Source organism: Durio zibethinus, chromosome 12 (assembly GCF_047325235.1).
Source record: "Durio zibethinus cultivar Kanyao isolate XHJ-2024 chromosome 12, ASM4732523v1, whole genome shotgun sequence".
Taxonomy (NCBI): domain Eukaryota; kingdom Viridiplantae; phylum Streptophyta; class Magnoliopsida; order Malvales; family Malvaceae; genus Durio; species Durio zibethinus.
Genome location: NC_143173.1, coordinates 13822993 through 13846363, shown reverse-complemented (window position 1 = coordinate 13846363; position 23371 = coordinate 13822993). Strand labels below are relative to the sequence as shown.

At 32.4% G+C, this 23371-nt stretch overlaps 4 protein-coding genes across 9 annotated transcripts; 2 read left to right on the top strand and 2 right to left on the bottom strand.

Annotated features, from left to right (window-relative positions):
• The first annotated feature begins 2883 nt into the window (after positions 1-2883).
• LOC111296607 (putative mannose-1-phosphate guanylyltransferase 3) lies at positions 2884-5951 on the top strand. 4 transcript variants are annotated; one of them, XM_089740650.1, is made up of 6 exons: positions 2884-3068; positions 4195-4327; positions 4461-4523; positions 4629-4868; positions 4957-5630; positions 5714-5951. In XM_089740650.1, the coding sequence occupies exons 2-5, from the start codon at positions 4217-4219 to the stop codon at positions 5626-5628; spliced, it is 1086 nt and encodes a 361-aa protein (XP_089596776.1). In that variant the 5' UTR covers positions 2884-3068; positions 4195-4216; the 3' UTR covers positions 5629-5630; positions 5714-5951. The 4 variants fall into 4 exon arrangements, with proteins under 4 accessions (XP_089596776.1, XP_022746737.2, XP_022746738.2 ...); XM_022891002.2 differs by having other exon boundaries at positions 2884-3081; XM_022891003.2 differs by having other exon boundaries at positions 4957-5951.
• Positions 5952-9796: 3845 nt separating this feature from the next.
• LOC111296936 (CASP-like protein 5B2) lies at positions 9797-12459 on the bottom strand. Its single transcript, XM_022891434.2, has 3 exons — positions 12127-12459; positions 11104-11236; positions 9797-10304 (listed from the first exon to the last, which is right to left on the bottom strand). The coding sequence occupies exons 1-3, from the start codon at positions 12252-12254 to the stop codon at positions 10107-10109; spliced, it is 459 nt and encodes a 152-aa protein (XP_022747169.2). The 5' UTR covers positions 12255-12459; the 3' UTR covers positions 9797-10106.
• Positions 12460-13349: 890 nt separating this feature from the next.
• LOC111296121 (uncharacterized protein At2g39795, mitochondrial-like) lies at positions 13350-14904 on the top strand. The gene is made up of 3 exons (XM_022890196.2): positions 13350-13700; positions 14109-14449; positions 14555-14904. Exons 1-3 carry the CDS (start codon positions 13428-13430, stop codon positions 14712-14714), a joined length of 774 nt encoding a protein of 257 aa, XP_022745931.2. The 5' UTR covers positions 13350-13427; the 3' UTR covers positions 14715-14904.
• Positions 14905-15212: 308 nt separating this feature from the next.
• Positions 15213-22980, bottom strand: LOC111296119 (delta-1-pyrroline-5-carboxylate synthase-like). 3 transcript variants are annotated; one of them, XM_022890190.2, is made up of 20 exons: positions 22790-22980; positions 22074-22145; positions 21864-21967; positions 21572-21674; positions 21220-21381; positions 20453-20730; positions 19889-20039; positions 19583-19747; positions 19291-19368; positions 18960-19049; positions 18615-18701; positions 18431-18517; positions 18236-18332; positions 18007-18110; positions 17776-17851; positions 16737-16887; positions 16541-16609; positions 16249-16315; positions 16091-16161; positions 15213-15708 (listed from the first exon to the last, which is right to left on the bottom strand). In XM_022890190.2, exons 1-20 carry the CDS (start codon positions 22847-22849, stop codon positions 15627-15629), a joined length of 2154 nt encoding a protein of 717 aa, XP_022745925.2. In that variant the 5' UTR covers positions 22850-22980; the 3' UTR covers positions 15213-15626. The 3 variants fall into 3 exon arrangements, with proteins under 3 accessions (XP_022745925.2, XP_022745929.2, XP_089596773.1); XM_022890194.2 differs by having other exon boundaries at positions 21572-21658; positions 22790-22937; XM_089740647.1 differs by having other exon boundaries at positions 19583-20039.
• Positions 22981-23371: the final 391 nt, after the last annotated feature.

Sequence of the window (23371 nt, the reverse complement as noted above, 5' to 3'; positions counted from 1 at the left end):
GTGTCGGTGGCAGCGATAAGACAACTCTGACACAATGAAATTTAATTTTTCACTCTTTTTTCTTTAATATTTTTTATTGACTAAAATATTAAAAAACCTTTAAATTATTTTATTTTTCTTAAATAAATCTTTATTATTTTATTGTATATAAATAATTTTTTTTATTATATTCAAATAATTTTTTATTTCAAACGAAGATTAATTCATGTTAAATGTTATTTATATACAAATTAAAAGATTAAAATTTATTTAGATGTAAATTAAAGTTTAAAGATTTATTTAAATATAAATTAAAAATTAATAACTTATTTAGGTATAATAAAAATATAAACACTTATTCAAGTAAAATGATAAAATTTAAAATTTTTAAAATTATTTTAACCTTCTTTATTTAGTTTTAAGAATGACAATATTAAAATATAAAAATAAGTTTCTTGCTTATTTAATTTAGAGATAATATTCAAATAAGTTTCTTGAATTTTATTAAAAAATCATATAAAAATACCTTTAATATTTCATTGAAAGCATCAAAGCATATCAGACATTTGCTCATAGAAGAGACCTAAAAGTCTGCTTCAGCCATGGTTTCTTCACATTGAAAAAAAGGCTACAAAACTTGGAAATGGTTGGCCGCCCAATTTCTTAGAAAAAATGAGTAAGAGCCATTCCTTTCTGACTAGCCAAGCTTTCTAAGGCAACAACAAACCACGTCAACGCCTGGCATGTGGCCTTTTCTTTATTTTTTTTTTGCCATTTCAAGAAACGAAACATCGACTGTTTTGTAAGAATTTCAGACAACTTTTTTGCAAGGTTAAGATTAAGAAGTTAATGCCCACAGATTTGGTTAATGATTTTTAATATGGGATTTTGCTTGCTTTGTGTTTTGTTTTTTTTTTTGGTCTCTTCGTTCTCGTGGGGTGGGCTCGTTGTTGGCGGTTGCTTTGGCGTGATTATTGGTTGGCTTTGAACAAGAGTCAAAATTAAGTATGTGGAATCAGATTTGACATGGATCTAAGTTTTTTTTAAAATTGAAATATTAAACTTTAAATATACTTAATGATAAATTTTAAATAATTATAAATATGATAATTTATATATTTATACCATATAAAATATTAAAATTTATTTATTCATATTATATTTTATATAAAAATTATATATCATAATTTATATCGATAAAAAAATATAATATATATTTTATTTTATTAAATATTTATAATATATATAATTATTATTACAATTTTAAACCATCATTTTTATATTTTATTTTTATATCATATATTTATTATATTTTAAATTATTAAATCTAAACAATTGTATATACTCCTAATTTACAATCATTTATGCCAAATTTCATGCTTTAAACAAGTACATCTTAATGTCTTTAAAAAAAAAGTGTAGTTCTTAATAGGGTAAAATAGGAAATTTTCTTTTATTATTGAAGTTATATTCTAATTTTATAATTTCTTTTATATATTATTATTTGATACAAAAATTGTTTAATTTTACAAAAATATTTAGAAGATTGATAGTTAATACATGCTCATTTAGAATATATATATTTTAAAAAGTGATTATTTAAGAATTAAATGGGCAGTTGATTAAACATGTGGAATTAAAAATTTATCATCGATATATAAAATAATTATATAATGTTGACTTGTTATGCAAGTTTATGATGCTGTATTTACATTTCAAGTCTCATTATTTTAACTTAAAAATGTTAAAAAAAAAAACAAAGTAATGAGACAAACTAGTACCACTATTCATTTGAGTATATAGTAATTTGAATAATTCCTGTTACGTTAGTTGCGTTAACGCGGTAATAAATTTCTAGATTTGAAAGACCTTTTTTTTGACAAATTCTATTATTGAAAGCTTGAAATTTTGAACTATTCCTTTCCATGTCTTCCATTTTATTTTACGGATAAGTCATGTCTTGTCTATCCGTCTTCGTTTTTTTTTGGGTATGACATAACAATATAATACGAAATTAAAATATAAATTAATATAACTTAAAATTTTAATAATAATTATATATAAATTTAATAAAATTTAAAAATATATATTTTATATTTTTTAATTAATATAAATTATAATACATAATTTTTATATAAAATATAATATAACTATATAAATTTTAATATTTTACATAATATAAATATATATATCATCAAATCTATTTTTTTATTTATTTACAAACTCCATTATGATTGGATGCTATTTTATTTACGGACTTTTTGTATTTATTGACATTTTTTATTTTTTTATAAATTCGATTCTAACTTTTTAAATAAAAAAGATAAATATCTAAAATATTGTTTTTAAATTCTATTTAAATTTATTAATTTTTATATTTGTCTAAACAAGCTTAAAAAATATTAGAGTGTCATTTGTTCGATTGACCTTCCACATTATTTGAATTTGTATAATGTTAATGTTCGATAAATTAATTTAATCGATTAATTTATTTATTTTGAGAATAAAAAATTTTGGATTCGAGTATCCAATTATCATTTTAAATTTACATATAAAATAATAAATTTAAGAAAGTTACAAAAAATGTAAATTCGAATTTGCCAAAATTCACTGACTGTGACAGTTAACATAATAAAAGCCAATAATCACTTTCTTTTATTCATCATTTTCTCTACAACACTTTCGTCAGTAAAAATCTAGACCGAACATTTTTATCCACGAACCGTAGCCCTTCCAAAAACCGAAACCACCACGAAATATCCCCTACAATGTCCGTTCCGTCGCTAAACTACTTCCAAAATTGAATTTAAATATTTAATTTCGAATCCGCTTAAAAGTTGATGTTAGTTATCTTCATCCCATTCTCGCCTTGTATAAATACCGCTCTATTTTCTGTAAAACAACGCCTCCTTTTCCCTCATCTGCCAGCTCTGTTACCGACGAAAAACAAAAACCGTTACTGCAAAAAAAAAGCTAGCTAAACTCGTCCGATTCGACTCGTTTCCCCGCCCTTTTATGTTTTTTCTTTTTTTTTTTTGCCTCGAATCGGGCTCGAGTTGTAGTTTAAACTGAGTTCGGGTTTGGATCTGGTAAGGCTTAAAGGTAATCGCTGAATTCTGGTCTTTTCGAGCTTTTAGCTTGAATATTTTGCGTTGACAATGTGATGTGGCCTTTGTCTTCTATTATTTTTGTTTGATTTCGTTGTTTTAATTATGTTTTATTTTTAATTTTTATACGTTTTTTAGTTTGGAGATTTTTGAGGTTTAATTTGATTTGCAATGTTATATTTTTTAGATCTGATTTCCGGCATGGTTAATCACGCATAAAAAAGGGAATCTAAGTTACTTTATTAATTTCATTCTTGTTTCGGGTTTAATTTATTAATCTAAGTTAATTAATTATGTTTAGTCACGATTTTAATGGTGGTTAAGAATTCTACTAAAGTTTTCGATTCTTTTTGCTACGTTTGTTGTCAAATACTTTGCGAAGGTCAAGAATTTGCGTGTAAACAGATCAAGACTTAGTTGACTATGATTTCCGCACTTGGAATTGTCAATTCAAATGTTTCTATGTAGAAAGTTGTGTTTGTTTTATCGTTCTTGCGATGATTCAGTGGCGATTTTCTGGTTTCCGTGGCTCCATTGGAGAGTGGAAGCTATTTAAAGACTACTCTTTTCCCTTGAAAATGAAAAAAGAACAAGATAAGATAAAGTAGCTTAAAACATCTGTCATTACTTTGAAGCTGGTTATATTGTGGCTGGATTTTGTTTTAGGTTCTGTGTGAATTGATTTGTCTTTCTCATTGAAGATACTGGCCCGTGGTATAGCTGGAATTTATGTCTCAATATCAGCTAAACCGTTTTTGCATGTATTTTTGTCGTGCTTTTAGGTTTTGTCATTATGTTTTGGCTAATGATTTTGATCTTTCCACTTTTGCTTGGCTTTAAGTTTGCTTGGTTTTCTTCTTCTTGCATGTTGTGAATTCGTGTCACCTTTGAATTCATGGTTTTCACTTCAGCTTTGCTCATCTCTTTTATTATTGTTCTAGATCTACAAATGTCAATGCAGAGTTCTGTATAGATTAATCTCTCTTTTCTCGTCATGTATAAGTAGAACATTTTATGGTTATTCATTTGGCGAAGCATATCTTAAGTTGCATTCCTATTTTAATCTGGATTAGACTACTGCTTAAGATACTGACTTTAGTTTCTACAGGTAAAGCAGAAGGTGTATCACAATGAAGGCACTTATTCTTGTTGGAGGATTTGGAACACGATTGAGGCCATTGACCCTTAGTGTTCCTAAGCCGCTTGTTGAATTTGCTAACAAACCCATGATCCTGCATCAGGTATTTTTCTGCACTAAAACGTTAATTCTAGAGTTCTGAGTACCTGGAAACGTTCTTTTTGGTTTTTCGATTGTTGTTTTCTCAAGATAAGCTTGTTGATTTTTTGGTATGATGCATCTTGGATATTTTACAGATTGAGGCTCTCAAGGCTGTTGGTGTTACTGAAGTTGTTTTGGCTATTAACTACCAACCTGAGGTATGTGAGGTGTTTCCATTTGTAAGATCTGTACCATTGATACAATGGTTTGAAAGGTTAGTGGCTAAGTTTTTATAGGCTCACAGTGGCTACGTGATTTTGCAGGTAATGTTGAACTTCTTAAAGGAATTTGAAGCTAAACTTGGGATCACAATCACATGTTCTCAAGAGACTGAGCCTCTTGGCACTGCTGGTCCTCTTGCTTTGGCTAGGGACAAGCTCATTGATGGTTCTGGTGAGCCATTTTTTGTCCTTAACAGTGATGTTATTAGTGAGTACCCATTCAAAGAAATGATTGAATTCCACAAATGCCATGGAGGAGAAGCTTCCATAATGGTAACCAAGGTAATAATTCAGTTCTAAATTTTCTTTATTTTCAATTTCAATTTATTTTCTTTGGAGAGATTTTAATACTTGAGTCAAAATTAAATAGGTGGATGAGCCATCAAAATACGGTGTGGTGGTTATGGAAGAATCAACTGGGCAAGTAGACAAATTTGTGGAAAAACCGAAATTATTTGTTGGAAACAAAATTAATGCTGGAATTTATCTGCTGAACCCATCTGTTCTTGATAGAATTGTACTGAGACCCACCTCCATCGAAAAGGAGGTCTTCCCAAAGATTGCAGCTGAGAAGAAGCTGTATGCAATGGTCCTACCAGGGTTTTGGATGGACATTGGTCAGCCAAGGGATTACATTACTGGACTGAGACTTTATCTAGACTCCCTGCGAAAGAAAGCTTCAACTAAGTTGGCCACTGGTCCCCACATTGTGGGAAATGTTTTGGTTCATGAGAGTGCTAAAATTGGAGAAGGATGTTTGATTGGACCAGATGTGGCAATTGGTCCAGGTTGCGTAGTCGAGTCCGGAGTCAGACTCTCTCGCTGCACAGTGATGCGCGGAGTCCGCGTCAAGAAGCACGCTTGCATATCCAGCAGCATCATCGGATGGCACTCCACGGTTGGCCAATGGGCGCGAGTAGAAAACATGACTATCCTCGGAGAAGATGTCCATGTATGCGATGAAATTTACAGCAATGGCGGCGTGGTTTTGCCTCACAAAGAGATCAAATCTAGCATTTTGAAGCCGGAGATAGTCATGTGACAGTGAGTTCAATTTTCCAGATAAGTAGAATATATTCTTCAGGAATGCCTTTGTTCATTTATTGTCTTTTCCCCCTCCAACACAGGTGTAAAACTCAGTTTCTCTAAGCCTGAGTGATGCGTGTTCGACGGTTCAAGGCTCATTTTTCTGTTGCCAACTGCGTGATTTGATCATTGGTGTGTAATGTGTAACTTTAGTGTTTGTATATACAAATAAATTATCAGTTGGTTTATCTGGGATTCTGTAATTTAATCATCAATGAATTTATAATTGTAGATTTTATTTGAGCATTTTAAATGAATCGTCGGTAGTTGTTATTTCACTATTCTTTCATGATTCTTTTTTATATGTTGATATTTATATGTTCCCACTGTCGGCAGCATTGGATCTGAATCTTTTCCTCACATTTGGTGGACCAAAATGAAAAAAAAAAAAAAAAAAAAAAAAAAAAAAAAACACCGCTCTTACTAGATTGACGAAGAAATTGAAAATGAAGAAAATCCGAATCTTCACAAAAAAAAAATCCTTTTTGTTTGCTTATTATAGAGTGATTAATCTTTTTTTTTTCTTTGATTTGAGAAATAGGTTATCATTGAATCAAATATTCAGCTACGATATAGAATCAAATATTTGGAGTTTCGGTTAAAAAGGATCATTGAATTATATTTGGATTTATTGAATCAATTATTCGGATATAATAAATAATCAAATGCTCCGAGTTTAAGAATGGTTGCACAATAGTTGGAATATAAGCAAACCCAATCAATCCTAATCTTAAGATTAATAGCAAAAATAAAGTGCATTGGTACGTGGAAAGGTACATAGAGGACCCCAAATGAAGTTAAATTTTGTGGTCACCGCTCACCATTCTGCACCTCAAACTCAAAGGTCGAAGATTGTCGTGGATATTGTTTCAAAATTATTATAATTTTTTTTAAGAAAAATTTGAGATAAACAAATTATTTAATTTTTTAAATTAAAATAAAATATTTTATATTTAATAATTTAAAATAAATAATTATAAATTATATATTTAAAATAATTTTAACAAACGATCATTTATAAAATTTAAATTTAAAAATTTTTTATCAAAAAAAAAAAAAAACAAACCCTAATGAATTAAGCCTAACACTGATTGATAAAATCATTATGATTTTGTTTTTTATTTTTGGGCTCCTAAATTTGATTTTGCGTTTGCTCTTTTATGGAGCAAACTCCTGCAAAAGGCACCGACTCAGTTTCCTTTCCAATGTCGTGTCAAAGCAAGTGCGAGTTGGGGTTTTTTTACTTTTTTTCTTCTCTGTTCAATCTCTAATGTATCATCGTCATCATTCATCACCAAAATTAATGGCTATTATTACGCCTAAATCAATTAATTAATGTTAAGAGCCTGATCAACGCAATTAGACTCATGGGTCATCCAGGTGAAGCATGCCTACCGCCACGTCACTTGCTATAATGAGGTGGCTCGTTCTTCACTAAAGAGACTCACCTAAAATCTTATCAATAATTTATTAAAGTAATCACTTCAAAACTGATATATTGATATTAAATTTATTTAAAATTATTAAATATGATTTATATTTATTTTAGATAATTAAATATGATTTAATTTTTTTTTTTGAATTTACATATATTACATTAATTATCAATTATATCAATTAAATCATATTTTTTATCTCACAAAAAAAAAATTCATATGCATAAAGTAACATAAGAAGTAAGCTTATCAATCTCCCTCTAAGCTCTCTCTCTTTTGAATTTTCTCTCACATATCTCACCATTTCTATTTTGACTTAGTACATAATTTTATCCATTACACTGATTTGAGTGTCAAATCATGTTTTGAAATAATAATTTCGACATCTCCTGATCTTGCTTTTTAATTGTAGATTACAATTGTCTTTTCTTCTCACTTCACTTCCCTCTTTTCATTTAACACATTTGAAAACACCATCAACAATTATGCAGCAGAAATGAACTCTCAATTTCTTGCCTAATTTTGATTCAGTCAAGCTATGTAGCCAAAATCATCTAGAAACACAAAATTCCCACGTTTTTGATACATTTTCCTTGGTTTATGATGCCAAATTGCCAATAGAATAAAGCCAATTAAAAAGCAAAACGTGTAGTGGGAATTGCCTTGTTATCATATGAGGGCTTAAGCTTTTTAGCCATCAAAATCTTCCAAGATCTTGATAATTCAATCCTTTAATTGTAATTTATTTTGTAGATTCTTCAATGAAAATAACATTCAACTGTCACAAAAGAGCCCATTTCTTTTTCTGTTCTTTTTTTTTAAAAAGAAATTAAGGAAAAAAATTCACTCGAGAGAAAAAGTATGAGGGAAAAAATTATTAATACAATCAATTGTAGCCTAGAATGTGGAGAAGTGACATACTATGGGACACAAATATATTTTGTTTATATTTTGTCATTTATGTTGAAAATTATTAATAATTAAACATTGAAGTTGGTAAACCTACTACCTCAACAAAAAAAAAAAAAAAAAACATCCATGAAGAAGCTTTAATAAAGATTAAAAAAAGAGAAAAAATTGTCATGTTAAAATCATACTCCAAATCGTTGATCATACTCTAATCATTGAGAGAAAGTATATTTTTAAAATGATTTGATTTGAACAAGCTTAAAATTAAGTAATTTTTTTATAAAAATAAAATATTTTAATTTTTTTACAAAAAATGCTACAATTTGAAATATAAAAAAGATAATGAATATTAAAATTTAAAATTTAAATTTATTGAATGTTATTTATTAAGAGTGATTATATGAATAAAATGGGATAAACTCCAAGTTTAAAGTCTGAATTTCAAATTCATTATCTTTAATTAAAAAAAAAGGAAGAATCAAGATTGAACAGTCAAAATAAATGATTTTCTTTAACTGTTCACCCTTGAATAATATAAACTAAACAGATTAATTTCCTTTTCCCTTATGTCTATCTCTCTTGCTGACCAAAAATGAGGATAAAGAGCCTAAACAGCATATTCCCCAGTCACTATCACTATTTTATGACAGGATACAACAGGGGACATGAATGTTATCAAAGACATTGACTTGTTGAATTGTTGTTTTCAAAAACAACAATTGAAAAAAAATTAGTTGAAATTTTGTTGCTTGTGGAAAATGCTCAATGTCATGACAGCGTAGCTGTAATTTCCTTTAGCTGAGTTGTATCCATTAATGTTGAGTTAAAAACATAGTTTTTCATCCTGTTTTCTTACCTTTTTTTTTTTTTCTTTTTTTTTTCTAATAAAGCATATTGCCACATGAGAATTGGATTTCTATACGAATTAACTTAACTAAATTTCGATTTTTTTTTCTTTTAACAGATAAACAAATGAAGAAACTTTGTCTACATCTGTACTCTTGCCACTGCTACACGAAAACTACCCAACACCAAAGATCCATCTTTTTTGTCTTGTTTATGAAAGTTCCTAACCTGACAAGTTTGTGATAGAGTAAGCAGGCACATGACAAGTTACCAAGAAACACAAACATATATGTAATGCTCCAACAATACATGTTTGTGCATGCACTGCAGCAGAGTTGCCTCAATGACTAGCTAAGAGTACTCTCTCATGTCTCAGCCTATATATCAGTCATCCATCAAGACTGGTTTAGAATTTCGACTGCATATAGACGGTTGATCATTCGGAAGTGCTTTGATAAGATTGTCCATGACATTGTCTTCATGTCAATTCTTGTGCCTTGTGACGGTTTCATTGTATTTTTTTTGTACAACGTTGCAGGTTATGTTGGGATTTGAACTTCAGACTTGCTTGATGTAACTCTTAAAGGTGGCTACATGAACTAGGCTAAACCTCGGGCTCACAGTTTCGTTGTATTGGCAAATGTGTCTTGACAGTCGATGCATGTGCAGCAGTTTGGCACCCATAGATCATAATGATAGATGACTCTCCTTATCATTCTCCTTTCTGACAAAGAACTGGATCGATCCGCATAGTTGAGAACTTGAGATTTGTTCTAATCCAGCAAAGATGTGTTCACCAGCCTGATGAGTGGAAAACTTGCTCTCATTTCAAATAAGGACACTTGAGATTTTGCTGTTCTATATTTCATATATCTCATTTATGTTGGAAAGCATGGAAACTTCAAATTCTTCTAGACTACAACACCAAAATGATTGGAAAAGTGATGTTCATGCTTTTGTCCTAACCTGGCACAGCCATATTTCACGGATAAAAAAAAAAGAAGATATCAATGAAATATGGCTATCCTGTTCTTGAAATTCAATCAACATATGTACAATGCATGGTTGGAGAAAAAGGAAAAAGAAAAAAACTCAGTGAAAGTAACAAAAGGAAATGCAAAGATCATCTATGAGAAGTTTCCCAGAAAGTTAGCACTCTTTCACAGCGGAAAAAGAAAAACTAAATCAATTAATACTACTTAAAGAAGAATTGAGTGAGGAAGGTGGTATTGATTGGGGTCACTTAAACTGCAGCCCAAAGCCAAAATGTCACATGAGAAGATATGGCAAGGAGGAACCATGAGATAAAAGCCAATAATATGGATGCTTGGAAACGGGTGCATGGAATTTGAGGTGATCTGCAGTAATCCAAGTCTCTTGAATACAGGACTGTCACTCCAGCAGATGAACAAGCAGCTGCAAGAGATAAAATAGTAGTCACCTGCATTTACATCATTATCATTTAATCTGTTAGATTATTAAAATGAATGAATATTAGTGAATTTGCACAACATGATTAGGGATACAAAGATTGAACTTGCTCAAGAATGGCATCAACAACTCTTAGTTGTTTTCTTGTTGAGACCTTTGGAGAAAATCATTCGTCAAAAGTACCGAAAACTGATAAAGTTTTACCAAACTATATGTTGTTGAGTTATATAAACAATGGGAAAACTTGTAGCACTTATTATTCACTAAACATTCAGAATCTTACAATGATGCTCTATGAATTAGTTCTGTAAATTAAAGTACATATATATCAGGTTATTCAATCATCTATTTAATGAAGAAAGGATAACAGGCAGATTGACAACACTGAAAAACTAAAGAGATTCACTCATGATTAAATAAATAGATAACAGAAACAAGCTATCGGCTCCCCTGGAAGACCTTCATTACCTTTTCAAGTCATGGTTTTTTCTCACCAAAGTCACCTTATAAGTATGAGTTCAAGTCTCTAAATAGATACCATAGCAGATTCTCACAATATCCCGATGAGATGAGATTGGGGTGTTATGCATCAAGAAATTGAAATTTAATCATAATGAGTTCCTTCTTTTATTCTTAATTTCCTCATTTATGTTTAGGGGTAGACTTCTCCAGCCAATGATCAGACATGAATGCATAGTGTTGGGAAACAAATACAATGATTTAAGTCGTAGGTGTCCTTAGAAGTGTTTGTGCATTACTACAAACATGATTCAATGAAGGAACAAATGTTGAACGAGAAACTTAATTACCCAATCACCAACAACAAACAGGCTCAATAAGGCAGGATTCTGCAGGTTTTTCTTTGACGTCAGTGCCTGCAAATCAAGACATGCAAGTCCAAAACTCCACAAAGCTTGTAGCCCCATTGATGCAATCAAATAGCTGAAGCCGACAAAGATGTACAGAAACAATGGTGACATATCAGAAATTCTACAGCAAAAACCTTAAGGAGTAAAAGGGAATTAATAGTAAGTACAAACTAAGCAGAGAGACCAGAATAGTGAATCAACTTTGAATATTAGAAAATTTCCGGGTTTGAACAATGAACAAACCGTGCACTACAAATCAAATTGACCTTTCAGGAGTTCCCTAATCATGTAAGAGTAGGCCAATGAGGGCACAATGGGTCCTTCATCAGATTTGATTATGCTTTTTCCATTGGCAGCCACTGCAATTAGCCATTGCTATATCACACAACAGCAACTATACTAATGGTCATGTTTCTGACTTAGGGCCATATCATCAAATCTGTTTAGTTTTGCCTTAACAATAGCATAATCTTTTCAAGTTTCTGATTACAATTGCATTCACATTACAGTTATAAAAGCAACTTCCTCTAATTTATTTGACATAGTTGTTTCTCTCCCTTTAAGAAGGCCCTTACATGACAATTTGAGGGTGCCATTATCAAATATTTTTTCAACTACTTCTGATTTTCCTTTCTCATTGGCTTATGTGGACAGAAAGGTAAAGAACACACCATTGTCATTTCTTTCACTGTAGACATTCTTTTGAGTTTCTGAACCATTTATGAAAACCTTGCAAAGATTGCATGTATGATCAATCTCTTCACTTCTCCAGAACTACTTAGACATTTTAAAAACCCAAGTATGCATATGATCTAGTTTTTCAAAGAAGAAAATGAAACTATTAAACAAACAAGGAGAAATGAAGACGATGACGTTAAAGTAAGGAAGGACATAACCCAATAAGAGAAGAAAAAGTGGTAAGGAAGAAGGATAGAACAAAAAAAAAAAAGTTAAAAGTAATACCAGAAGGCAGTGGAGTTAGAAAAGCTATGAGAAGAAACCATGACTCCAATTGAAGCAGCAGCAAACAAACACTGACCTATTCTCAGAAGCAGTCCACTCAACTTTCCTGGACTTCCAAACAAGGCCATATCTCTTAAAACAACATTACAGGGTTCTACAGGAAGAACAAAGAAGATAAGGTCAGGGTAAGGGAAAGGAAGAGATGGTTGTGTCCAACAGCTTTAGCTTACAAGAAAGCAAAGTTGCAGAAACCTAACTAACTTTTAAGATTTTTGCAGATGTGGGGTTACAATTTTAAGAATCTGTTGACTCAAATGAAGAATGCTCTTTTACAGGAAAGTGACATTGAGTTATAATGTTGGACAGCAACATCACCTTGACTTTTTGCTGTTAATCTTTTAAATTTTTTAATGGTAATTGGTAAAGTGGGATTCATTTTCTTTTCTTTTTCAGTGAAGTGAAAGTAAAAATTGTTGACATTAACAGGGGAAGCAGTAGATCAGGGAAAAAATAGTCAAGTTTATTTGAAAGCCAATGCTGCAAAATGTAAAGTAACTGATGGAAGTTCTTTGAACACTGGTTGATGACTTCTTCAGTTTATCAACAGAAAGAAGGAAAGACTGAGCCAATACTTAGCAAAATTGATAGCTTTGTTTGCCATAGCCAAAGTTAGAATATATAGAAGTGAAGTGCTAGCTTGAATTTTTTTAGTAGTGAGATAGTATTTAGCTTTGCTGATGCTTAATTTTCAGCCATGAAATCTATTAAAAAAAAAAAAAAACCAAAGCAAAAGGATACAATGATTTTTATTTTCAGCCATGAAATCTATTAAAAAAAATGATTTGAATTGCTAATCACATTTAATTATATTTAATTTCACTTATAAAAAAAGTTATATTTAATTTCATTAAGAAATGAACAATTAATTTTTTTATATTGGGGAAGCTCAAAATAAGGTTGATTCAGGCCTAATCAACCCAACTTAGGCCCACTCGGAGGATCAATTTTCTCTAAAATTAAGCCCAATTCTAGTTGAAAATGGAACCATTCAGCCCAATTTAAGCCCACCTTAAAAATCAATTAGACCCAAAATGTGGCTCACTTTTTAAGAAATAACCCAAATTAGCCAAATTTAGGCCCAATTTAAGGTCAATTAGGCCAAGTTTAGGCCGAAATTATGCACAAATTAGCCCAAACCGGGCCGAATATCTTTATCATTCAAAACCTAAAACCCTCGCGACACAGAATCTAGCTGTTCCTAAAACCCTAGCAAATCCTCTCTCCTTTTCAGCTCGATTTCCATGGCCTTCTCTTCGATTCTTCGCAAATCAGCCAACTCGTTGGCTCCACTCGCTATTCGGCTCACGCGTGTCCAGCGAAATTACAACTCTTGCATCTTCACAGCCTTGAACCATAGCTTCCAGTCCCAGCAGCCGACTGTAAACCGTTTCTACCAAAATACCGTTCATTTCTCAACCGCTGTTGATTCTAGAAAAACCACTTCTGATGAGTTTCTTATCCGAGTTCTTGAGTCTGAGATTCAGTGTGCTGAGGAGAGTGACGACTATGATCGGGTGAGTAATTATTATGCTTATTTTCCTTTCCTTTTTCATACTATTTTTCGAAAATGGAAAAAATATTGCAAAATTTTTTTTAAATCATTTTTTCCCTAAAAACTTGGAAGCTACTGAAAATGGTTTCTGAACATAAAATTTAATGTTTTGTTCCTTTTTGTAATTTCAATTTCATAATTTTTTACTAAGTATGGGATAAACATTGAAATTTTAGGGTTTTTTTTTTTATATTTTCCGTTTCATGGTTTTAGGGTTTCGAGGAAATGTTAAAAAAATTAGTTACTTTTAATTGCTCCCCTAAACCTGTTTTTAGCTATTCACAGTTTGGTTAATGAGAAAAGTTCATAATACTTAGCATTGATGCTTTGTTTTCAAGCTGAAAGTAATATTTCTAATATGTCTTAACAGGTTGAAGAAGCTCCAAGTGGATTTCCATTCGAAATCGAAGATACTCCTGGGCTTCAAACTGTAACATTGACAAGGGAATATGATGGTGAACTCATAAAAGTTAATGTTCACATGCCTGATCTCGTTACCAGCGATGAACAGGAGGGGGATGAAGATGATGGGGATGACACTGAGAAGCCTAATAAATCAAGTATGCTATTGGTTGTTACTGTGTCAAAGAAAGTTGGTCCTAGTTTGGAGTTTAGTTGTACTGCATTCCCTGATGAGATTGCCATTGATAGTTTTGCTGTTAGAAATCCTGATTCTGAGGACGAACTTGCCTATGAAGGCCCTGATTTCTAGTAAGCTTTTTGTAGTTCATGTGTAAATGCATTGAATTTATGGAAAAATCAGGATTTTGATTGCGCTGCCGCTATAACTAATGTTTTCGTTTTTATGTTTTGCAGTGATTTGGATGAGAACTTGCAGAAGGCTTTCCACAAGTATTTGGAGATAAGAGGAATCAAGCCTAGCACTACCAATTACTTGCATGAGTACATGATCAACAAGGATAGCCAGGAGTACCTTAGATGGTTGAAGAACCTTAAAAAGTTCGTTGAAGAATGAAGGATTTATAGCTTCTTACAAAAGTTTATGAAAAAGAGTATGCGCCAATGTTATTCTCCTTCGGTTAGGAGCTAGCACTGTTGCCAGTTATTGTATGAATGGAATAACATATGCACATTTTTATGTAGGTGAAAAGGTTTTTGAAATTATTGAAGTTGTTAAAATGGCACATGCATGCAATTTAAGCTCAGATCACATGTTGCTTTACTTGAAGAATAGTCTGTCTCACTCTTGTCTGAACTATATTCTTATCAAGTCTTGTTGTAATTGAAAACAAGCATGCAAGAACGTTACTTCATATCTACAGAAAGAATAAGGTGTTTGAATCCGGAGTTTAAAACAAGTGGTTTATACAATCACCGAACATCCATTCAGATTTAGTTCAAATTTCAACATTTGCAAATTCTTTTTTTTTTTATCCCTTAGCTGTGACCTCATTTGTGTAATGAAAGAATTGCAGATATTAAAGTTTGAATCTTAGAACAAGTTGAAACCAGATTCTAGTCCGAAATCCTGATAAATTCCCAATGTATAGATAAGGAAAATAATTGAAGGGGATCGGTGAGATTTTTAGTACATGAGCAAAAACCCTAATTCACAAATTACATCAGAATACTAATATTCATTTTTCTACTTTGGAGTCTCCCAAAACAAATTATTACCCCTAATTTCTATCTATCACACTCGAAAAAATTTACTTATTGCTATCTATTCCTAAGTTAAAAAACATAAGAATGCACCATAGCTAGAATTTCATAATAACAACACCCTCACCAGACACTCCTATTTGGACCAAACACCACCTTCTCCCCTTTAAAACTAAGGATAAGACAGAAATGACAAAGAAGACAGTAACCTATCACCAGCTTCCCGTATTTTCCCTTGCATTTTAGCTTCTCTGATAGTACATTTTTAAGAGTCAATGGGTATGTCTTTGTGGATGTACATAACCCCTTTATCACCATCCACCACCTGCCCACTTCCTTTGAGAATCCTGTATTTGGGGAAAAAGGGAGTTTTAGTAAGGTAAAAGAACATTAAATATTAATCAACTTGAACTCTTCGAATATAACCGGGACTAGACATGCACAGGAGCATGTCAACTATTAATTTCATTGGTCATAAAACCAATGTGTAATTTATTATTTAACAGATATTTATAAGAATATTAGTTCTATCGGTTTTTTTCTTGGAATCTTACAATAATATCATCAATATTAAGATCAACATATAGTATGTTACCAGAAATGATAGCCTGCCTGCAAAGTGATTTCCTAGAGTTTAACATATATGTACAAATGTGTGTATATATAACCTATGCAGCACAAACAATGCAATATATGTAGTAGATAAATGAATTCTTAATAGATCCATACCATTTTGTTGTTAACAATCCTTCAACTCCAACAGGACCCCGAGCATGAATCCTACTTGTACTTATCCCAACCTATTCAGTTATTGAAGAAAATCAAATACTTAAACCTATGAACTTGAACATATTAAATAGATACTTAAAAATACAGAGAAATGATACCTCGGCTCCTAGCCCAAATCGAGCCCCATCACAAAATCTTGTGCTTGCATTGTGGAAAACAGCAGCACTGCCCATTTAAATGCAGGGCATGTTACATGATGACCCAAAATTAAAGGAGCCAGTGTTTTAGCAGAGTCAAAGTATTTTTTGCACTCAAAACCAAAGTCTTAGCTGTTGCATTTTCTTATTTTAGATGTTAGAGTAAGATGAGAGAACAGAAACTCATCAAGAATTTAAGTTACAGAATAACTTACAAGCTGATGTTTTAGAAACTAGATAACTGAGGTCTTACCTGTCAACTTGATGCAGAAATACTTCTGCAATTTCTTGGTCTTCTGTTATGATACAATCTGTGTGTGCACTGCACAAAAAGGAAAAAGAAGGTAATCCATGTCCATCCACACATGAAAACATACACATATATCCATACATAAAAATGCAGCCAAATAGATGTCAACAATCTTTGGTGCCAAGAGTGAGTAACATGCCTTCCATGATGATGGATATGATCGATGGCTGCAGCTACATCATCCACTATTTCAACAGTGCAAGCCATTGAATTGTACTCATGATGAAATGAGTGTGCCTGTGGGATATTCAACAAGGAACTTGCCCTTGGTCCACCATATAAAATAACACCTGCAAAGGATGCACTACTGTTGGTTATCCATTAGATATTCCAAAAATTGTTTTACAATCCATTTCTAAAGGCGTAAAAATTGCATCCTAATAAATTTGGCACCGCAATAACATAGGTTCCAAACAATAGAAATCAAGAAAAACAAGGTTTTTAAAAATACCAATGCAGATAACAATCTAAATAGTACAATGACACTTCTTGTCAAGTTATTCTATTAAGTTGTCAGCCATTCCAAAAAAGGGTTAGGTTATCATATAGTCATAAAAGCAGTCAAGAACTGTTATAAACCCAAACAAAATTTAAGTTGTATGATAGTTTTTCTGTAGCTGGATTTGCACACAATGAAGTTTCGATGAAAGACTATCCATTTCCTTCATAGTGCTGGATAATTATATATAAATTTAAGTTGTATTATAGTTTCTCATGTAGCTGGATATGTATGAGATGTACCTAAGAATGAGCTCAATGGATTAGTATGTAGAAATAAAATCTTTCAGCTGATAAAGCTACTAAACTAGCTCAAGAGAAACCATCATACTCAAAACACAGTCAAGAGTTTTAAAGACATTCACTTTGTTCAAATATTAAAATTCAGGACAACCTAAGTGTAAGTGTTAAACATAATGCAGAGATCTAGGAATTTAAAACTCAGAAGCATAGACTATCCATTGCCTTCATTCATTCTAAAACCCTAGGTGGACATCTCATTGATTCCACTTTTACAAGTTGAAAGAACTAATTCATGGTGCTTGGCGTCAATTTTTTCCCCTATCCATTATCATATTTTAACTGGAGCTATTCACTTTCTAATAAAACAATTAAACATATGGCAGTCATGGGTAATTTTTAAGTATCATGTATTATAAGAGACGTTGTTTGCTATGTACCTTCTACACGAAGATCAACAATTAGCTCATTAAGTGCACCAATGTGCACTAAATCCTTGTGTACAAGAAGAGTTTCCTGCCAAAAGCAAAAGAGAAGCATTAAAGAACTATGCAATGTGATGAAGACAATCTGAAAATATTCAAACAAAAATAGAGCCTCAAAGAATAACATTGACAATGTTACTTAAATTTGTCAGGAAGAAATAAATCGACGCATGAATGGTGAATTACCATTGCATTACATGCAGCAGGATAATCTGTTTTTGCATCCAAAACAATCCGCTTTGCCATATCCAAATCAGCAGACTTATCAACATACACATGGCAAATTCCATCTGAAACAAACATTATATTTGACAACATGAGAACCAGGCAGCAGTATCTTTTCGTTATAGAAACAAAATTACCACACTAGGCCAAGCATATGATAAATGGTTAAGACAATAGCAACCCATCTAACCTGCATGACCAAGAACAGGAATTTTGGTTGAACTCTTGATTTGGGAAACAAGTTTGTTGCTGCCTCTTGGGATCACAAGATCAATCACATCATCAAGCTGAAGTATAAATGTTAATGCCGAGTTCCAAATTAAAGTGTTCAATATTGTTATAAAAGTATCTGTTCTAATGATTGGTCATTTTAAGATCTACTAACCTTCAAAAGATCAGAAATCTCCTCTCTTGAAGTCACAAGTCCAATAACTTGGCCTCCAATAGTGTCTGGAATGGCTTCAGTTATTACCTATGAATTCAAAAGAAAGCTATAAAATATCAGAAAAGAAATCTAGACAAGAAATCACATTTCATTACATTCAAGAAACTCATTTTAGAATTCAAACCTTATGCAAAATAGCATTTGACTGCTTGGCCTCCTTTCCCCCTTTCAAAAGAAGCCCGTTCCCACTTCGGATAGCTAATGATGCTATCTATTCAAATCATACATAAAGCCACAGGAGCATATTCAGAAATAGAAACATATACAAGAAACAGCTCTTAGCTCTACCTCATACAATGCAGATAGTTTTTTGCATTTTCCTTCCTTGGTCAAGCCAAATCAAAGTTAACATACATGGGGTAGGAACATAAGTTCACCTCAGAAATAAAATAATCTATTTAAATCATTTGCCTTATCTACGCCATAGAGAAATAATGGAGAGGATTTTCCAAGTTGTAATCCTATTTACCTGCACAAGTGCATCAGGTCGAGATTCAAAAACAATCAAAAGTACGCCCAAAGGACTTGATGTTTTCTCCAAAATAAGTCCATCTGCAAGCTGAAGGCAAATAACCATCAGACAACTATTCAGTCAAAAAGTTCTAGCAATTCTGTTAAAAAGAGCTTTGGCCAAAACCAAACATAGTTTTGTCTCTAATATAATCCCCCCAACCCCAAAAAAGGGGACCTTTGTTGCCTCGCTTTTTTAAAGGTTTAGAAATTAAACAACTACATTTCAAACCAAATGAACTTCACACAGTGTATCAACCTACTGAACATATGGACTACCTCTTTATTACCTGTGTTTTCTTCAAAATACGGCCAATTGGGTCTTCCATGTTAGCAAGCACACGAATTGACTTTGCAAGGTTTGAAATCTGTGGAGTACAAGGAGAAAATTCAACAACACAGAACGAAACTCATAACTATAAATTAATCTGAGAAGGCACAAAGGTACAGTTGGAATTTGGTGTACAAGGGTTTCATCTGCTTTTGATATTTGAAAACATGGTCAAAGCTGAGAGGTAATAAACAGCAACAGTAATTCAAATTCAATATGCAAACATGGACGGACTACGTTTAGCATTTTACCTTCCCAGGCTTCAGAGCTAGCCTAGATATCAAGGATTTCTCGTATCCAGCCTCTTGTGCAGCAGCAACATCAGCTTCATTCTCAATAGTGATCAATTTTTCATTAGCTTCGAGAGCATCAGCTATGTCTAGTAAAATCTTTTTCCGCTCTTGTGAAGACAATGCCTGAAGAACAATTGCCATTATGTTATTTTTGCCCCTAGCCAAGAGATGTTGGCATCCGGAACCACAACTTAAATTATAAAAAATGTTATCACAAAAGTAAGCACATAAAATATTTGGAGCCACAAAGCAATGAAATATTACCTGAAGTCGTCTGGACCTTTCTCTTGCCGCAACTGCCATTTCACGGGCACTAGCTTCTTTAGTCGGTTCCCAAAAATGTGCATCTTGATGAAAAAGAGTGCCAATTCGTTGTCCTTGGAGGACTTTTATTATGTTCTTAGCAGCATATCCACTTCATAAGAAACAAAAGAGAAATTACTGGCAATTAGGCAGAAGGCAAGTGGCTCACACCAGCATGGCAGCATCAGATATGAATGCAGCAAGAATATTTGTTCATAGCAAAAGCTTCAAGCTCTAGACAAATAAGTTTTCATTGCTTTTCCTTGACTTGCAACTCATAGAACAGCATATAAGGGTTCTTAGATGGGATGAGGCAGGAGGGGTTAAATTGCTGGAATTTTCCTACCCCTCAATACGCTTACTAGCAGGAAACTGGTCAGTATGTTCATTTCATTTTAAATGATTGCAATCCTATCAAAACAGTATTAAGTAATTTTAGTTGATCCTATTTATTATATTTAACATGTGTCAAGATAAAGTAAAACATTGCATAGTGCAAAACCTGGAGTAAAGGATGAATTATACCTGGTGATAACAACAGGAATGCCAGCATAAGCTGCATTGACAGCAGCTTTTACTTTTGCAGTCATACCCCCTCTACCCACCCTTGACTTGTCTCCAAAGGTAATCTCATGCTGATGTTTTTCCTTAACATACGTGTGGATGAGCTTTGATTTTGGATCACTTGGAGGGCCACTATAAAGACCCTCTACATCACTCAACAAAACAAGAAGATCAGCTTTTAGTTCTAATGCCAGTAGAGCTGCTAAACTGTCATTATCCCAAAATATACCAGAAGAATCCTGCAAAAGTGCTCAAATTAGAACCTTTACGACGAGTCAAAGCTTTTAAACACTTTTTCTTTTTTCTTTTTTTTTAATTTTTATACCAACACAGAATCTCACAATATCTGTTTACAACATGCATTAGAGCTTTGAGAAATAAGCTACTATTTATGATGCATTAAAGTGTATTCGTACAGCCTCCTAAGATTAAGCTTCTACTTATGACGAAGAACAAGATGTTTCATTCTAACAATAGATAAGATTACTGTAGGCAGAGGGATAGCATTGATCCAGGTATTGACATAAATAGACATGAAAACACGTTGAATGTAATGCATTACATTGTATTGGTACAGCCTCCTAAGATTAAGCTTCTACTTATGATGAAGAACATCACTTTTCATTCTAGCGTTGGATAAGACTACCGTAGGCAGAAAGGGATAGCATTGATCCAGGTATTGATATAAAAGGAAATCATCACATAGGAAAAAATTATCAGTATGATACCTCATATGGAGCTTTCCTGGTACTGACAGCATCATTTTCATTAAATATCGGAATAACTTTCAGCGATAATAAAGACCTCACTGTTTCATTTAGTTGCTTCCTAAAGTCTTTATCTCTAAAATCACTGTCTGTTACAAGAAGTTGAGCTGACGAAACATCCAGCTGCAGCCAAAAAAAAAGAAAAAAAAAGAAAAAGAGGGTATTTCAAATAAGCTCTATGTACCATTGATATAAGCATGCATCTCAAAAATGGAAATGAAAAATTCCAGTGAAGAAAGAATGAACTCTAAGACAATGAACTTCAAGAAAAGATCAGTCTACTGCAGCCATGAAATAGAAAATGCATAACCACCTCATTAAACAATGTATCATACAAGGCCATAAGACTATTTTGTCCAACAGCTGCACATGCCTTTCCATCGAGTTCTACTTGCGGCTTCTGAAGATCAGCAAAGCTACAAAACATGAGACAAGAATGAATAAGAATAATATCAAGGAAAAAGAAATTATCAAAGAAAAATACCCAAATATTAATAGTTTCCCCTCTTTTCTTTTTTGATGCATGGCAACAATGTCCATTTTTAGGCTCGAAATATAGAGGCATAAACATCACTATTCAGAGCTGAAAAAGAAAACACAAAAACCTGCTGTTGACTAGTTTCCTGTATCTAAGCCTTTGGCGACCAAGGCCTACAGCACCTGATGTCACCAAAATAACCTCATATCCTTGGGAGTTCAATTCTTTAAGCTGCACATCATTTGAAACTTTACCCATGTTACTGTAAGGCAAATCAAGCAATAAGTGTAACCTCCCAGAGCTCCATTCATAATGATGTTTAAAACAAATAGCATACCTGCTCACATAGTGTTCCTAATCTTCCAAGTGCTAATCGACCATCATTTCGAGTAACAACAGCAGTCCCAACCTTCAATATTAGTCAGTTCACTCATTTATCAGAACTCCAACTTTCTAAAACATTTAGTTCTCTCTCAATCAGAGTATGTGCTAAGATGTTTATTCCATAACTACTATATCCAAAGGAGTGTTCCTGTTCTAAATCAACCGATAAAAAAAAACAGAAAGGGCCCACTTTGGTTGCAGAAAATGACAACAATTTCCTATCTGAACATCAAATTTTCAAACACAAATAGACATCACTTTCAACCATGCACTTCAGGGCAATTTCCAATGATTAACAAACCCACAATTAAAAAAAAAAAAAACTTGATTCTGTTAAAATGGTCTTTAAATAAAAAAAAAAACTACTTTTTTCCAAATTCTAAAAGAAACAAAATGTGATTTTTAGAGTATCAAAACTACCCATTTTCTTATTAAGAAAAATAAAAAAATTGATCAAAACCTTTATTTTCTTTTGCAAATCCACGCCTTTCTAGTAACCAAACACTCCAAATTAAAATGACCATAAAAATCCATTAAAAATAGAATTACAAAAAAAAAAAACCAACTTTAAATCAATTTAATCGCTTTTATTTAATTAAACTCATTAACAGTCAAAATTAAAACAATGTTTGTAAGAAAAAAAAAAAACAGAGGAAAAAAGAACTAAACCTTGATGACGAGACGCTTAACGTCTTTAACAAAAGCTCGAGAACTATCCATATCAGCCATTGTTTTCAAAAATCCGGGCAAGCCGTGTCGCTAACTCACTGTTTCTCCACTTTCAATTCGCCACAAATTAAGATGTTTGATAAGGCTTAAGTTTAGGCTTTTTTTTTTTTTTTTCAAAAGGCGTTTGGTAGCGTTTAAGTTTACCCTTTTGAGCTGAGAAATATTAATATGTTTCAGTTTGTATTAGGATGAATCATCTTGAAGCAGTAGGAATTCGCCACCTGGTTAAACGAATGGGATGGCAAGAGAGTTGGGCTTAGAGAAGCGTGCAAAATATTGGCGGCTGAGGAAGCACTTAGCAAAGGGCCCACAGGCGACAAAAGTTTTAGATCCTCGCTCAGTGGTTGCATGTGAGTTGGATTCTTTTCTAAAATTTTCATTTTTTTAAATTTTATTTTAAAAAAAAGTTTTTTCTTAAATCATAATATTAAATAGGATAAATTGTATATTTTTATACTATTTGTTTCGTATAGAATATTTATAAAATACAAAAATTTTCATTTATACTAATAAATCAAATAT

Coding starts and splice junctions, on each gene's coding strand:
- LOC111296607 (XM_089740650.1), top strand. CDS start 4,217: ATGAAGGCACTTATTCTTGTTGGAGGATTTGGAACACGATTGAGGCCA. Junction 4,328..4,460: donor AACCCATGATCCTGCATCAG/GTATTTTTCTGC, acceptor GATATTTTACAG/ATTGAGGCTCTCAAGGCTGT. Junction 4,869..4,956: donor CTTCCATAATGGTAACCAAG/GTAATAATTCAG, acceptor AAAATTAAATAG/GTGGATGAGCCATCAAAATA.
- LOC111296936 (XM_022891434.2), bottom strand. CDS start 12,254: ATGGCCTTGTTTGGAAGTCCAGGAAAGTTGAGTGGACTGCTTCTGAGA. Junction 11,237..12,126: donor TCTAACTCCACTGCCTTCTG/GTATTACTTTTA, acceptor TGTCGGCTTCAG/CTATTTGATTGCATCAATGG. Junction 10,305..11,103: donor TGTTTGTTGTTGGTGATTGG/GTAATTAAGTTT, acceptor ATGTAAATGCAG/GTGACTACTATTTTATCTCT.
- LOC111296121 (XM_022890196.2), top strand. CDS start 13,428: ATGGCCTTCTCTTCGATTCTTCGCAAATCAGCCAACTCGTTGGCTCCA. Junction 13,701..14,108: donor AGAGTGACGACTATGATCGG/GTGAGTAATTAT, acceptor ATGTCTTAACAG/GTTGAAGAAGCTCCAAGTGG. Junction 14,450..14,554: donor TATGAAGGCCCTGATTTCTA/GTAAGCTTTTTG, acceptor TATGTTTTGCAG/TGATTTGGATGAGAACTTGC.
- LOC111296119 (XM_089740647.1), bottom strand. CDS start 22,849: ATGGCTGATATGGATAGTTCTCGAGCTTTTGTTAAAGACGTTAAGCGT. Junction 20,731..21,219: donor CCAGGAAAGCTCCATATGAG/GTATCATACTGA, acceptor GCACTTTTGCAG/GATTCTTCTGGTATATTTTG. Junction 15,709..16,090: donor GGATTGTTAACAACAAAATG/GTATGGATCTAT, acceptor CCCCAAATACAG/GATTCTCAAAGGAAGTGGGC.